The sequence below is a fragment of the Etheostoma cragini genome, chromosome 6 (genome assembly GCF_013103735.1).
Source record: "Etheostoma cragini isolate CJK2018 chromosome 6, CSU_Ecrag_1.0, whole genome shotgun sequence".
NCBI classification, from domain to species: Eukaryota; Metazoa; Chordata; class Actinopteri; order Perciformes; family Percidae; genus Etheostoma; species Etheostoma cragini.
Genome location: NC_048412.1, coordinates 14,463,671 through 14,479,166, shown reverse-complemented (window position 1 = coordinate 14,479,166; position 15,496 = coordinate 14,463,671). Strand labels below are relative to the sequence as shown.

General features: G+C 44.5%; 1 protein-coding gene across 2 annotated transcripts in view; it reads left to right on the top strand.

The window, feature by feature from the left end:
• kirrel3l (kirre like nephrin family adhesion molecule 3, like) overlaps nucleotides 1-15,149 on the top strand; it is a 33,062-nt gene extending 17,913 nt beyond the window's left edge. The window contains exons 2-15 of one of the 2 annotated variants that reach the window (XM_034875387.1): nucleotides 2,830-2,985; nucleotides 3,609-3,758; nucleotides 5,630-5,787; nucleotides 7,198-7,348; nucleotides 7,522-7,627; nucleotides 7,968-8,116; nucleotides 8,229-8,356; nucleotides 9,537-9,663; nucleotides 9,828-9,928; nucleotides 10,622-10,820; nucleotides 11,623-11,742; nucleotides 12,441-12,550; nucleotides 12,712-12,801; nucleotides 12,910-15,149. In XM_034875387.1, the coding sequence (XP_034731278.1) occupies nucleotides 2,830-2,985; nucleotides 3,609-3,758; nucleotides 5,630-5,787; nucleotides 7,198-7,348; nucleotides 7,522-7,627; nucleotides 7,968-8,116; nucleotides 8,229-8,356; nucleotides 9,537-9,663; nucleotides 9,828-9,928; nucleotides 10,622-10,820; nucleotides 11,623-11,742; nucleotides 12,441-12,550; nucleotides 12,712-12,801; nucleotides 12,910-13,401 (2,237 nt within the window). In that variant the 3' untranslated portion in view covers nucleotides 13,402-15,149. The remainder of the gene's footprint in view (nucleotides 1-2,829; nucleotides 2,986-3,608; nucleotides 3,759-5,629; nucleotides 5,788-7,197; nucleotides 7,349-7,521; nucleotides 7,628-7,967; nucleotides 8,117-8,228; nucleotides 8,357-9,536; nucleotides 9,664-9,827; nucleotides 9,929-10,621; nucleotides 10,821-11,622; nucleotides 11,743-12,440; nucleotides 12,551-12,711; nucleotides 12,802-12,909) is intronic. The other variant, XM_034875388.1, reaches the window with a different exon arrangement.
• The last annotated feature ends 347 nt before the right edge of the window (nucleotides 15,150-15,496 follow it).

Below are 15,496 nucleotides of genomic sequence, written 5' to 3'. Positions count from 1 at the left end.
CACACACACACACACACACACACACACACACACACACACACACACACACACACACACACACACACACAGGAACAGAGTAAATGTTGCATTTGTTTTGCAATGAGGACTTGTAAATCTAAAATTGAACTGCCTTTAAAGTAACATTAAGCACACCACATGCGGTATAACTAATCTACAGTGCACACGTTTACCTGCGTAGCATTCACGAAGTCATGGTAAATAAACTCACTGCTGCTGCAGAAATGTTGGGATTTCAAGGGGATTCAAATCTTTCTTTTCGAATGCGATTCAATTGCAGCCAACAGACAGGCTCCTCAATTTGAGTCAAAACTGTGTAAAAGCGATGGCGCCGTGGTGCTTGTGTACCTGCATGTGTGTACGTGGCACTGCAGCACACCAAGAACAAGCCTCCTCACACCCAGCTCCCTACTTCTTCTGACTACCGCTCCTCCACTGCTTCTTTGTCTGGTTCTGTTCCTCCCTCTCTCCCCATCAGAAATGTATTCATGTAATTAAGCTGCTAATACACCGTCAACGAATTGTCTAATTCAGCAAGGAGGAATTAAAGGAATCTGGCATGAGTCATTAGCCAGTTGAGATGTTCTGTTGAGCATTTTCAATAAGGGATCTGGAGAGCAATGAATCACTCATATGGTGTGAAGACATTCGCTACAGCACATACTCTGTACTCTATATTTGTACGCCTGAATTTGAATGTGTGTGTGTGCGTGACGTTAATTGCCATATGTGAGCGTGATAAATTGTATGTGGGTGAGGTACAGAAAAACAATTCAGTGCATGTAATCCATCCAAACAATCAACCAATGCACAGAATGATTACCCATTGTAAACATTTAGATACTCTCGGCAAGATACTTAATTGCAATCAATGTTTGTACTGTTGCAAGTATAAAGAGGAAAATCCCTAACTCACTCTGCAAAGGGAGGAAAATGCTCAATAGCTCATAAAGGTAGAATGTTAGGGCCAGGCAGGCAAACTGTGAAAACAGCATTTTCGAAGGTATGATGGGAAAATGCCAGCCTTCACTAAATGCCTAATAGCCTGAGCTAGAATACGTTTCACTTCTCATTGACGCTCTCAAATTGGCCTCTTTTGATCCACAGTGCGTGACACACATACAGCCTACCTGTTTGCACCCGTAGCTCAATAAGCTTTTCAGACACTTTGGTAAAATGATGTACAGAGAGACATTATTGGTGAACTAACATGCATTGTTCTCTGATCTTTTTTTCTTTTCAGCTATCTATTTGCATCTCTTTTGGTCCCGATGGAGAGTACGAAATAATGGGCGCATGTGAAAAGTGTTTTTTTGAGGCAGTTGTTGAGAACCACAGCCGTTTGAGCCATGGAGAACTCACGTTCCTGATGAACTTACTGTTTGGCGGCTTTTAATTGTGCAGTTGGGTGTCAGAGACAGGAGGGTGCAAAGGGAGCGGGGAGGTGAGGGGCAGGGTTCAGTCCATGGTGCATCCCAAGATGAAGTGGATAATTGAGTGTGGAATAAACACTGCCAACAAACTCGGAAGCCCCCCTTTCAAAACGAAAGAAAAACTTAAGAGAAAGGAGTGCAAAAGGGGGGGGAAGGAGATAGAGAAAGAGAAAAGGGGTGTGAGTGAGAAAATCCCAGCTACCCTCTGGGGGGGAAAAGCTGCTATTGAAAAGCTATTAAACTTGCATTTAACAGGATTGATTGGAAATGAAGAGGCCTATTAAAAGAGAGGGACAAGGGGACAATAGCGCGTCTCTGGCCGCCGTATGTTGCCCTCCTTTCAGCAGCTTTCTTTGCTTGGGAGGGGGGCAACCCTGTCTGTTTAAGCGCTCCCACCAAGAGAAGCAGTTCAGGGGGGGCTTAGCACTGCCTGAATAGAACCCTCTTTATCTTCCTCTGTCCCCCTTCCCTTCCATTCTTCACTGAGCAACAAAGAAAGAGAGAATGATAATGAGGGAAGGGTTTTTTAAGTCCTCTTCCAGGCTCATACAGACACCCCACTTAGATAACCAACCAACTGCCTCTCTCTCTCTCTCTTTCTTACCTTTCCCCTACAGATTAGTTACCTCTGGGGTCTAGCCATCTTACCCTGCCAGTAGGGTTTGTAATACTCAATCTTTAGCATAGTGGCACAAACAGTTGGAACCGTGAATCCGTATTCACAGAGCGTTTCTGTATGCGTGTGAAGGCAGGCCAGCCAATCCAGTGAGACCGTGTGCCATACTTAAACACAGCAGCAGAACAGCGGCAGGTGTCTCCGCTGACTTTCAGCAGACTCAAACAGATAGGTCCCCCGGGAACTTTAATGGAGTTTTGATTGTTTAACATCCATTTTTACAAAAAGCACACTAACTCTGCCCACACTGGCAGATTTTTCTCCCCAGAAGTGTGTTTGCTTCATGTCAGCGAGCACATAACCATATGGTCTTGAGAAAGAGTTAAATAAGTTATGAGCCGCAGCTGACTCTTTCTCTTAGACACCACATTTATGAGGGTAAAAAAATAATATTTTCACACACCACCTCCACCTCTCTAAGCAAGTGCCATGAAAACAAGAGAGTGAGCAGACCAGTTCATGGGAGTTTGCCCTCTTTCATACTTACTTTTTTCCACACCCCTTACAGTGCAAGTTTCACTTTTCTCATGCTACATCTCTGCTGGCACTGCAGAAACGTTCTGCCATTACATTCTCTGAAATGCCATTAGCAGTATTCCTACCTACATATTTTATAGATATTTCTTGAATTTCAGGATGAATTGTCCATCTACCACCATGAAAACCTTGTACTTACCTTGCTTACTCTTTCTTTTCTCACAGCAGCCACCCAAGCAGCCTACTTCTCCCAGCAGCCCCAGGACCAGGTGGTTGTATCCGGTCAGTCAGTGACTCTACCCTGTGTCATTGTGGGTTATCGGGGAATGGTACAATGGACCAAAGATGGCCTCGCACTGGGTGGAGAGAGAGACCTACCAGGTATTATCACTGACCTTATTTCTTTTTTTCATTTTCCTTTCTGCTGTCTGTGTTTATTGCCCTCTCTCTGTCTCCGTCTGTCTTAGGGATCAATGCCAAGTCTCATTAGAAGCCAAGGCTCTCTATGTCAAATGGCGAAGTTTTACACAAATGAATGTTTAGAAAACAATGCTCTGCAGACGGGTCGGCTACAGCTGCACAAACCAAACTTTAATTTGTTGTTTAGCATTTTAAGGGTCTTGCAGGAAGATAGAACATCATATGCCTTTTGTCATGCACTGACATTTAAATGTGTGGCAGACTAGAGAGAAGGTGGAGAGGCCTCCTCTTGACCTTAGCCACCCCATCTTTATTGTGTCTGTCTTTAAAGGACAGGCTCGTCATGCAGCGGCCTTTCTCACGTGTTGCATTTCCAGCCTCACGCTGCTCTGCTAACACAACGGCTCAATGCCTGGCTCAGTGAGGTGCTGCTTGCTTTCATTTGTGCCTTAAAGAGCCTTGCCACGTTTCTCCTGCCTTTGTTCAACGCGCAAGTCTGTTCATTTTATAGTCCTTTCATTACGTGCTTTTTGTTGGGTAGTTTGTTTGTCTCTGACTCTATTCTCTGTGCTGGCTTCATGCAGGCTGGACCCGCTATTCCTTAATGGGCGACCCGCTATCAGGCGAGCACAGCTTGCTGATCGATTCGGTAGAGTTGGAGGATGACGCTGTGTATGAGTGTCAGGCTACACAGGCGGCATTGCGCTCCCACCGTGCCAAGCTCACTGTACTAGGTAAGATACACAGCTCATGCATGATCCTCACAGCCAGCCCTTGTGCCAAGGCTGTCTTCATCACAAAACCCAGTGTAGACAAATCTACAAACAACACGTGTCGTACACAGAATATAATCACATCTAAAACACAACTTAACAGAGACGAAGAAACAGTATATCAAAAGGCTTCTGCACCACTCAAAGATAACACCATTGCAAATCTAGCTTCCTGGTTTAAATCTCGTCCGGAGAATATAATTCAAACCAAGCAAGTCTCAGCCAAGAGATTTATCTAGAAAAAAGAAGGAAACCCGTCTGCTCTCAGTAGCGATAATCAAGACTGTGGACGTCTAGGATAATATGATTGCTGCAGTTACAAATGACTTGCGTAGTTGCTTGAAAGTCAGGTTCTGCACAGTTGGCAAATTTTACAGTGAGCTGCAACATTTGTCAACCGCAAGGCGGTTTTTACATTAACATGATGTGAGTGATCTACTTCTTCACACAAACGTTCTGAGGTGGAGGGTGGGGGGGACGGACGAGGGCCAGGTCTTATGGGAATTGGAATTGGCAAGGCATTGCTGGCATCTGGTGGCATGCAAAGGAATATCACTTAATTTATTTGTCTTGTAAATTGTCCTTATATCCAAATATTACACATAAATATGGGAGCAATTAACCAGTCATGATGCTGCAGCTTATGCCACAACACAATGCAAAGCTTTTCCCCACAGAGCCTGTTGTCATTGATTCTATCTGATGCCATTAAAGGTGCAGTCTTGTAAAACAAACTTATATTGTATCAGATTTGCTGAAACACACCCTATGTTCGAGTATAACTCCATGAAGCAGTTAATTTAACAGTAAAAAATTAATAATAGAGTAATATTTAATAATAAAAAAAAAGAATCTGGCTTATCTGGCACCAACTACAGCCTGTAATGTGATTTGCATAGATCCACCGCTCCCTGTTCAGATGCACCAATCAGGGCTAGGGGCGGTGTACTGCGTGTATATCACTGCTCATCCACGCGTGTTTCACACAGCCACACATATACCCATGTGGAAGCAGCGAATAAAGTTAATGAAACTGACACTTTTACATTTAATGTAAATCAGGAAATCAGGTGAATTGCTCAGGAATCTGCGGTTAAAGGGGGGGGGGGGTTCTGTGCATATGAGTGTGTGTGTGTGTGTGTGTGTGTGTGTGTGTGTGTGTGTGTGTGTGTGTGCGTGAAAATCAATGTGGCCAGATGAGACCAAAGCAATCCTGCACAGTCAAAGGAGTCAACGGCGGGAGTGCAGTCAGGGGAATCGGCATGGAAATTAAAATCACCTAGCACTCGGATTCCATTAGTGTCCGTGCCGCGGCAGCGGAAGGACCTCTGACAATTCAGATACACACAGTGAAATTGGTTCGGTGGAGGGAGCGAGAAAGGCCAGTACAAACCCCATGTTTACGCCTTCTCATATTGGTTGGGGAGACGGACGCCTTCATCAGGGGTGGCACGCTTGGCTTGCCAGTGGTGCGTGCGAAACCATGCAAATAAATGAACAAATAAGCAATTCAGTTGAAACATCACTCTGCAACAGTAAGAGCAAATAGAGTAATAATGCTAGTCCCAAGAAAGGAAATAAATATGGTTAAGTCTGTTTTTCCTCCAAATGACAACTGTTCTCAGTCTTTTCTCCTGTCTGAAACCACACCTTGTTAAACACAAGAGCCATAAGAAGATATTGTTTGTCTCTTTTGCTGTTGCGATATATTGATGTTGAACTAAGAGCAACAGCGAGCTCGATCACAGTATGACTTTTTTGTGGCTCTGTACTGGCCTGGAGCTGTAATGACTTTTTTTTGTTTTGAGTGGTATGTTTGTTCTGCTTTACAGTTCCTCCTTCAGACCCTGTGGTAGAGGGTGGCCCTGTTGTACGTCTGAAGGCCCACACACCACACAATCTCACCTGCAGAGCCTCAGGAGCCAAACCTGCTGCTGAGATCACCTGGTACAGAGACGGAGAGGTCATGGAGACTTCAATTTATTCCAAGGTACAGTGAGAACACATCTATGCCCAGATTGAACCATCATTCAATCTCTAACACCTACACAATATTACAACACGTAACAGCGGGCAGAAAAATGCAAAGCTATTCAAAAGAGAAATATTTTCTCTTAGGCTATGGCACTCTTCCTTCTCTTCCATTTCTCTTTTTATTTTTCTCATCTTCTTTCTATGGTCTCACAGCTTTTTTTTCTATCACCACCGTTCTCTCACACAATTTGTTCGCTCACTCTCTGCAGTCCCCCTCCCATTTTCACTCATGCCTGACCCCCCTACCTACCTCCTCCTCCTCCGAACCCCCCCTCCCCCCTCAACTCGCTAACCCCCTCCACCCCCCTTTTGCTCGCTAATGCAGCGACACTACAGCATAACTGGAGCATGCCAAAGCTCAGACAGGCATGAGTGTTTCATACAGTAGAGTTTCTGCAGAGAAGAAATCACCCACAACAATGCAGAAACACAATGGGGATGTGCCAGAGCGTAAGCCAGCCACGGCTGGGAAAGTGTCACATTTTTCATGCTTTCTGACCACGCTAAACGACACTAAACGTCACACATTTAAGGAGGCGAGAGCCTGCAGTGAGAAGGGAGGGAAGCAAATAGGAAGGGGGAGGGAGGAGAAGAAAAGAAGAATATAGCAGAAAAAGAATACAGAGTTAACTACTGAGATAGCTATTTGAAAAAAGCATTTCTAACATTCGGAAATGAGACTGGAGGCAGAGAAAGCTTTGTTCTAGTGAGGGGTGGTGACAGGGAGTGATGTGATTTTTATCTAGCATAAAAGTGCTTTTTGTGTGTCTGGCTGAGGAAGTGAAAGCCTGCATCCATTGATTTGGCTGTCCAGGGAAAAGGCTCTACTTGCCCTTGCTCTCTTTCTAAGATGTGTGACACTTCTTTCTCACTGTCACCACCTAAAAAACTGATACGCAGGAACCTTGGCCATCCCAATTTGTTTCCGTGTTTGAGTGTGTGTGAAAAAAAGAGAAAGAAAGTGAGAAAGCAGTGAGCCATATCCTCAAAATCTACACCTTTCCTCACTTAGGCGTATTGATTTCTGTAAGCAGCAAATAGATTTAAAAGATGATGACAAACAAGGAGCGCTGATGGGGAACACACTCAGAAATGTGGGAACAGCACAATATCCCTTGCTGCATCATAAAATATATGATTTGACTGCCATGCCAAAGAACGGAATGGCAATTTTAACTCCTCACACATTAAATAAAAGGACCTGCAGTGTCATAGAGATATGCCTAAGTGGTGCGATCACAAATGGCGAGCAATTTGCTTGTGTACGCCGTTGAACTAATGCTCAGTTCTGCACTTTAAAAGCATAGTTTCACAACTGCTGCTCAGATGCCAAGCAGCATCTAACGGTTGTTTTGCAACTCTACAGACACTGATGGAGGATGGAAAGAAGGAGTCGGCTGTCAGCATGCTTCCAATCGTCCCTGAGGATAGCGACTCTGGACGCACCTACACCTGCAGGGTTCTTAACCCAGCCGCCCCAGCTGGACGACAGACATCGATCACTATCAATGTCCAGCGTGAGTGTCCCGGTATTAAGATCACAAAAATATCACGTTGTAGCAGTGTGCCTGCTATGTGCAGTAATCTGTAAAGCACATCTGATTATGTTGCACTGTTAGAAGGTGAATGGTTCCAATAATTTTACTACATCCAATGCGTGTTGGTAACATAAAGGTTTTCCTTCTCACAGACCCTCCTTCAGTGACACTATCAGTCCAGCCCCAGACTGTGACTGAGGGAGCCAAAGTTCTCTTCATCTGCTCTGCTTCGGCCAATCCTGAAATCACTGGATACAGGTATCCATCCTGCATATTAATTTCAATTTCCTACTCTGATCCTGCCATCATACACGCAGAACCAGCAGTCTAAGATGATGATACAGCACAATCATATGCAACTACTTCCAGACATTATATGCTGCCTACTTTCCAACCAGAGTAAAGATGTCATCCACAAAAAGCAGTACAAGTGCTCAGTGTTTAGTAGATTCATTTGGTTAAATGGGCTGCTTGATTGGCAGCGTTTGATTGTGATTGGCACAAGCTGTGACTCAGCTAATAACCACTTTGATACGCATGATTAAGTACCTTCCCTGAACTAATGCAACTGTATAATGTGATTATTCATCTGTCCTAGGTGGTCGAAAGGAGGAGTTCCCATCTCTGAAGCAAATGGGGACAGCCTTGAGGTGACAGTGGACTACTCTTACTTCACAGACCCTGTATCTTGTGAGGTGTCCAACTCCGTGGGCAGCACGAATGTCAGCACCCTGGTCGATGTCCAATGTGAGTTTAATAGACACAGTGTAGCTATGCTGTGTATTTAGAGAATTTCTCAGGGTATATTTTATTTTAAAAGCAGTCTTTTATTGAACTGGCTGCCTGTGCTTCACCCTAGTTGGCCCCAGACTGCTGTCAGAGCCAAAGCCAATGACAGTGGATATCGGGATGGATGCAGCCTTTACTTGTGCATGGACTGGAAACCCTCCTCTGACCCTTGCCTGGACCAAGCAGGGCTCCAGCGTGGTAAGGCAACAATCACTAGTCACCACCTCAACTTTTTGGTTAAGCTTAACACCACCCTTCAACACCATTCCCCCAGAGAGAAACATTAACACATGGCCTTGAGGCATGAATTTCTCACACATTTCCCCAAAACATTTGAGGCTGAATCTTCAACACCTCCTCTCTCTTGCTCCCTGAGGCCTAAAGACTCTGGCAGAAAGCTGTCTGTCCATTTACAGATTCATACAGCATCATCAGGGCACATGACATGCTGTCATAACTCTAACCAATCCATCAATCTATCAATCAATGCGCCTTGATGTGGTTCTAAATAACATAATTAATACTTTTAGAGCAGATATTTCTGCCTCTTAGACATAAAAAAGGCCAGACTGCACTTGAGTATTCATTTTCCCAAAGTCAGTTTTGTTGGTGGAACAAATGGGATATTTCCACCTTAACTTTACATCGTCCTGGTGAAAATCTTTTAGTGCACACCATCAGTGGGGACATCCCATAGGAGCCCCTTTCAGGGCGACTAATATCATTTCTGAGGCAATGTTGGAGAAAACACCCCTAAAAAGAATGCTGCAGGATGGCATAAGCAATGCTGTCATCTCAAAGAGTAAACACTTTCAGCCCCTCTGAGGGAAAAGCACAGGCATTTTTCTAATCCACCCACTGGCCCTCAAAAAGCCACGAGTAATGGATTAATTGGGTTACTCCATAAGTGTGTTGAAATAAAAAAAAAAAAAAATGGAGAGAGTGAGAGTGAGCGTAGAGAGGGATGGAGGGAGGGGAATGGGGGTAAATGGATTAATCACAGCTTGATGGAATAACAGGATCAATGTGCTGAGGAGTGAGTGAGTGTAGCAGCTCCAAAGGCTAGGGCCCACTCACACCATAGTGCGCTCTGTTCTGTCCCCACTGTTTAATTACAACAATCTCCCCAGCAGCACGGTCACTCAGCGGTGGCTGGAGTGCTTAATGCTGTGATTAAAGCTCTTCACAATGAAATTAAACTCAATCCACCAGCATTTGTTATATTGGTCAGCCCACCTCTGTGCTGCTTCTACAATGAGTGGGCCACTGATACAGGTCCCGGTTTTCTTTGTCTGCCTTGTCTCCCCACCGCCTCGCTCTTTCTCACTCCTTCTCTCTCTCAGACACGTCTGACTTGTCTCTCTGGATTCCTCACTAGGTGCTCAGTAATGGCAACACCTTGCAGCTGAAGGCTGTTACCCAGGAGGATGCTGGAACATACACCTGCAAGGCCATCGTGCCCCGGATTGGAGTTGCAGAAAGGGATGTCACTCTAACTGTAAATGGTGAGGGTTTTTTTCAGTACACATGGTTGGCTTGTAATGTTTGGACTGATGTGTTGAATAAGTAGCGTCAAAATTAGTATTTGCCAATTTGGCAGTGGTCAATATTGCAAAATATTCTTTTAGTTTTTCATTTCTCTGCTCACACTCTTTCTTCCTCGCATCAGGCCCACCTATCATCACAGCGGACGCCACGCAGCATGCTGTCAAGCACTCCAAGGGCAAGCTGGAGTGCCGAGTGGGAAGCAGCCCCCCGCCTGATAAGATTGTAAGTGAGCCCTTTTATTTCTGTTGTGCGCTGTTCACTTATACTTGGGAGCTCACATACTCCATGTTTCTCCTTGCCACTGCCACATGACAGTGTAGCTTTACCCCTAACCTCACCTTCACACCTTTTTGCACCAACACATCCCCACCTCACACGCTAACATACACACACACATATTCACAGCTGTAATTGCACCGACATTGACTGTAGAGACAGTCGAGTTGGGGGAGCTGTGGGAGACTGGCTTCCTGCAGGTTTCAGCCAAACCGCATTCAATTAGCAGCCCAAGAGGCATCACTCGGCTGACCCTGTTGAACTGCTGAATGTACGCTGGGCTGAAAAAGGATAATTAGGGTGTGAGGAGGAGTGAGAGACAGGTGCCCTGCTGGCCCTGCACTAGAGACAACAGAGAGGAGCGTTATTTCATAGTGCAGCTACCTAACCCTCCTCAGGCCTCACCTGCAGGGCAGACGTAGGAGGCAGCTTAAACATGAGCGTGTGAGCTGTGTCAGCCACGAAGCACCTTCGAGGTCGGCAGCAAAAAAAGAACAGAAAGAGAAACTGGTGTTCAGTCAATGGCAGGCCAGGATCTAAGGATAAACAGCTGGGCAGGCCTCTCTGCTTTGCAGTGAGGAATTTTTCACAAAAAATTGACTTACCCCCTGTTGCCTTTTCTTCTGCTCCTCTCAACAGGTGTGGACCTTTGGAGACATGAGCCTGTCCTCTGGTACCACCGGTCGTTATTCAGTGCAGACAGTAACCAGCGACCATGGAGTCATGTCTTCCCTGGTGCTGTCTGAGACGCTGGTGCAGGATTTTGAGATGCGCTACAACTGCACAGCATGGAACCGCTTTGGCACCGGCACTGCCCTGGTCACCCTGAAGGAGCAAGGTACACACTGACAAGAGTTACAATCCCCACCAGAGCCCTCTGCAAAAGTTATAGGGATACTTTCAATCCTTGCTGTAAAGGGGGCCAGATTAGGTGAAAGCAGCGCTGCGGTCTTGTGCTTATCTTAATTATACTCCTCTAAATCGATATGATTTAATCAGCAGATGGTTCCTTTAATGAATATGTTTGCCCCATAACATAGATATTGATTTGGGGACAAAAGTCAATTAGAGGAAGCCACATGCGTTTGCAGTTGGATTCATATTCTCTATCACTGTCTCAGAGCCAAGTTCAGCATCTCAGGCTGCAGCCCCTGTAAGTGATCTTAAAATTAAGCAGTAGTACTACAACAGTGATGCTGTTGGAAGCCTTTGTTGAAGTAGACACCAAAAATAAGGTCCTCGCCAATAATTTACATCAACGTAGCCGAATGGGGTCTCGGGAGAAATAGGCAGCGGTATCTCCTGGAATCTCTAATTAGATTACTGTCTGGTGCTTCATTGCATGTCAGGCCTGGTTACCCTTCTTTCAGAGAGATTAAAGACAATAGCCAGGCTGTGGGATGCCAGATTGTCTCCATAAGCATACGCTAGCTGTGAGCAGGCCGGGGCTTACAACAGATGAATTTATGTAGGCTCTGACGTTTCTAGGATTAGCAAGACAAATGAATGGATCTCTTACTTTATTTTTGCTCTGATCTGATGTTCTACTTTCTCTCATTTCATCCCTCCCCTTCTCTTGACAATCATCCACCCCCACCCCTCTACGCCACCCTTTTCTTCTATTACTATTCTTGTTACAGAAGCCCTGCCTATGTTGATAATTATTGGTGGAGCAGTAGGTGGAGGCTGTGTCCTGCTCATCTGTGTCATCACTCTGGTCTCCCTCTGCTGCAGGCACACAGGCAAAGGTGAGCTCAACGGTTAGTATGGGCAACATGGTCAACAGCCAATTCTTCAAATCAAATAGATTAAAGTCTTTGTCTTTTGTAAGCTGAAAATTGAACAGATTTTGTTCAGTTTTTCTGCTGTTTCACTCTGTGATTAAAGGAGTGCTATGCAGTTTTGGCCATTTCTTTACATTTTGATCACAGGTTTCTCTCTAGAGCTCTCCCTACAGCTTCGGAAAAAAATATTAGGCAGCGCCGATCTTTACTTGTGTCTGACTCCTCGCTCGGTCATTCTGCCGTTTCCTCTTTCTATGTTCCTCCGACAATGCTTTCTGCTTCTTTTTTGTCGACTCAGCCATGACAACAGTGTGAAAAACTCTATCACTGGACGTATGTGTGTAACGGCGTGAATCAATTCGTTACATCACGAGACCTGATATCACGCGATACTACCTGACGCTTTGGGAGGCTGCAAAAGTTAAAAAGGGTGGTTTTCCACACACATGCACTAGGCAGAAGCAAGACAACCACCATTCTCGAAAAAAAACTCGAAAAAAGTCATACAGCCATAGAAATGACTCCAAAGCGGTTCAGTTAAGGTAAATTAAGCTAAAAAACAAAACAAAAAACTGCATAGTTCCTCTTTATATAGAATTGTTGATCGTCAATTTTGATGTACAAGTCTGCCCGGTGATGTCAAGTAAAGCTTTTCTTCTTTTCAATCCACACAGGTAAAAGGTGCACTCGTCTTTCCAAGAGTGACATCAGAGTTCAGATTGTTCACAGTGATCACAACGCAACACGTGGCAACGATGATGAAGAGGATGTCAAAGAGCCCATGGTAAATTTCTTTGTCCAGTATCTTTGTATGCCGTGTCTGTTGATGGTTTGGTAAACTTCACATTAACAATGTAATGGAATGATCAGACTTTGTTCAGTTCTTATTCAAGTAAGGTCTTGCTCATCTTTGTAATTCTTCAGAAATGCTTGGTCTTCCTTCAGGCACCGAACAGCAGCGAGTCTCCTGGAACATCGCGCACAGAACACAGCGACCTCCTGGAAGAGGAGGAGGATGAGAGATCGGACATCAAGGTAAAACTGAAAATACTGAAATAACCCAGAATGCATTATTTTCATCAATGATATGTAATACTGAACTATGCTAAATTTATGATTCATTTTTCTTTGATCTTCTCATAGGACCCCACCAATGGCTACTACAATGTCCGTGGCCATGAAGACCGGCATATCCGCAGCAGTGGATTCTCTGAATATGTGCCCAACACTCGGCCAGTCTACACTCCATCACAGCTGCCCTCCCCCAGCCCCATGTATGGTCAGCATAGCACCCAGCCTCGTGCCTATGACTTCTCCCAACGATATGCAACTACCACAGCAGGCAGAACCGCATATGAACAGCAGCAAGCTGCCCAGCAACAGCCCACCCAGCCGGCCAGCATTTATCCCACTGATCCCCTCTACAGTGGCTCTGCCTACCTCCCTGCTACCTATGGTCGCGCCTTCACCAGCTACGTTAAGCCCGCTTCCTACGAAAAGGTGGATGGGTATGACCAATCAGATCAGGCCAGCAAGGTGTCCAGCTCGTCTCGCTTCTCTTATGCTTCCTCGCAAGTATCCTCCCAGCAGTCTGACTATGGCCGTCCTTCACAGCGTATGCAGACGCATGTTTGATTGGACCAATGAACTGGAAAAAAAGGAGTACAGGAGCAGTGAGTAGATAACCATTGTCACCTCCACATACAAGTGTGGCAGGACTAACATGAACAGAGACTTACTTTACTCGGACGGTCCTTCAAGGATAGGCTTGGAGGTAGCCATATGGTTTATGGGGGTTATGGGATAACCAACCTTTATTTGTTGTGATGGATGGCGTGATCTACAATATTGCTAACCGTAGAGCTCCTGAGCTGGAGAATTCAGCAGATTGTGATGTTCAAGTCAAACATGATTACAGTGTGATACCTCACCAGGTTATCTCTACATGATGACCACCCAAACCTGTGAAGATATTCTGTCAGTGCAAAGGGCCAATTAGAAAATACATCAAATGCATTTCTCAAATTTGGGTAACCAAAATGTTTACTTGCCTCTCAGAGTTTACTTTATGTCAATCATCACCTCTAAAATACTTTAAAAGAAGATCTTACAAATGAAGAAGTATTTGAGGAAAAAAAACAGATGAGCCCCTTATTGCTGGCTGTCATTTGGTGTTTTGTTGGCATGCGAAAGGAATTCTAAGCACATTTGTGTCACTATCATCCACGAAAGACTGAGCTTTCCACATCCAGAGACAGACAAACTATTCCGCACAACAGGCTAGCTCTACTGACCAACAAGTGCTACAGGAACTATACTGTATGAAAAGTTGAATCAGTGGTGGAATACTTCTGGCTTGAGCTGTATTCCTATACCTTCTTCTGATAACAACCCAAACATGTTGGACGTAGCTGTGTTGCTTACTGGTGGTAAAAGAAGGAGATAAAAAGAGAATGTGTATTTTAGCCATTATTGTATGCTGTGTGTTGTACCAAGATGGACAAGGTAAGGCCATAAAAACCCAAAGATGGTGTTAATTGTTTAGTGGAGAACTGGCGCCGAGGCTAATTACTCCTGTCCTACCCCTGGTACTGTTTTCTGATTGTAAAATGAAGAGGAGGCTATGACCAGAACAATCAAAAGTGGTGGTTTGGAAAATGGCGGCAATCTTGAACTTGAATTAAACTTGAATGCAGCGTCATCTTCAGCAGGCTCAGGTGGGGAAAGACGTGTAAGGCTGTCCTAATGTGGACCATACACTCAAGTTTCACAACTCAATCAAACTGTCTCAATGTTTACAAGAAACAGTACTACCCTAAACCACTAAGTATCTGTACAAATGGCTGAGCCCATACTTTCTCTCTGTTGCATGCCAATGATGTGTCTAGTGAAATCTTCAGCATTTATATTCATGTCCATTTCATAATTGAGACATTGGTTTCTGCACCTGAACCACATGCATTCCACTTCCTGGATGTTTCAGTATGGACGCCTGTACTGCCATTTGTCTAAAAAGCTGTTCCCAGGCAGCCTGATGAGAGAACAAATGCCACTAAAAGTAAGGAGGCAAACATCATCGCTTGTCTTTATTTTTATATTTTATATAAGCCTTAATGTACAGCGTGTAAGCTGCTCTATTGTAAAGTACCTTTATATACCTATGTATCGATCTTGGTTGATTTATTTGAGTTCCCAGATTTTCTTCTCCAAGTTGTTCATCAATCATTGAATGCAGTTTCTATGCTTTTTTGGAACACAACTAATTGCCATTTGTTTGTTTATTCTTTAATAATGTATTAAGACTTTTATTTGCTAAAAATGAGCTATCGTTGCTTGTACCTTTGTACACATATTTATATTTAAATAAAACCATTTCCGATAAAGAACTGGCTGGTGTGTTAATCAGCCTGGTGAGTAGCTTCACTGGGCATGGGGAACAGCAACAAACAAAGCTTCCCATGTAACAACAATGATGAATACATAAATTAGCAGCACTGTCTATGTTGATTTTCCTATTCCCCCAGTGGCGCGCTGCTTTTAATGAAGACAGATGAGATAGTGGAACCCCCTCTGTATGTGTATCCTGCCCATCTCGTAGGGTAATAGGATAGAGCTGTGACAAAGGCAGGTATTATTTCACAATATGAGTTTGTCTTGTCACCTCTGTTCCTCAGGTAGGCACGCTGCTCACGACGGGGAGGAGAGGTACATGCTCATTACAATTCCACCG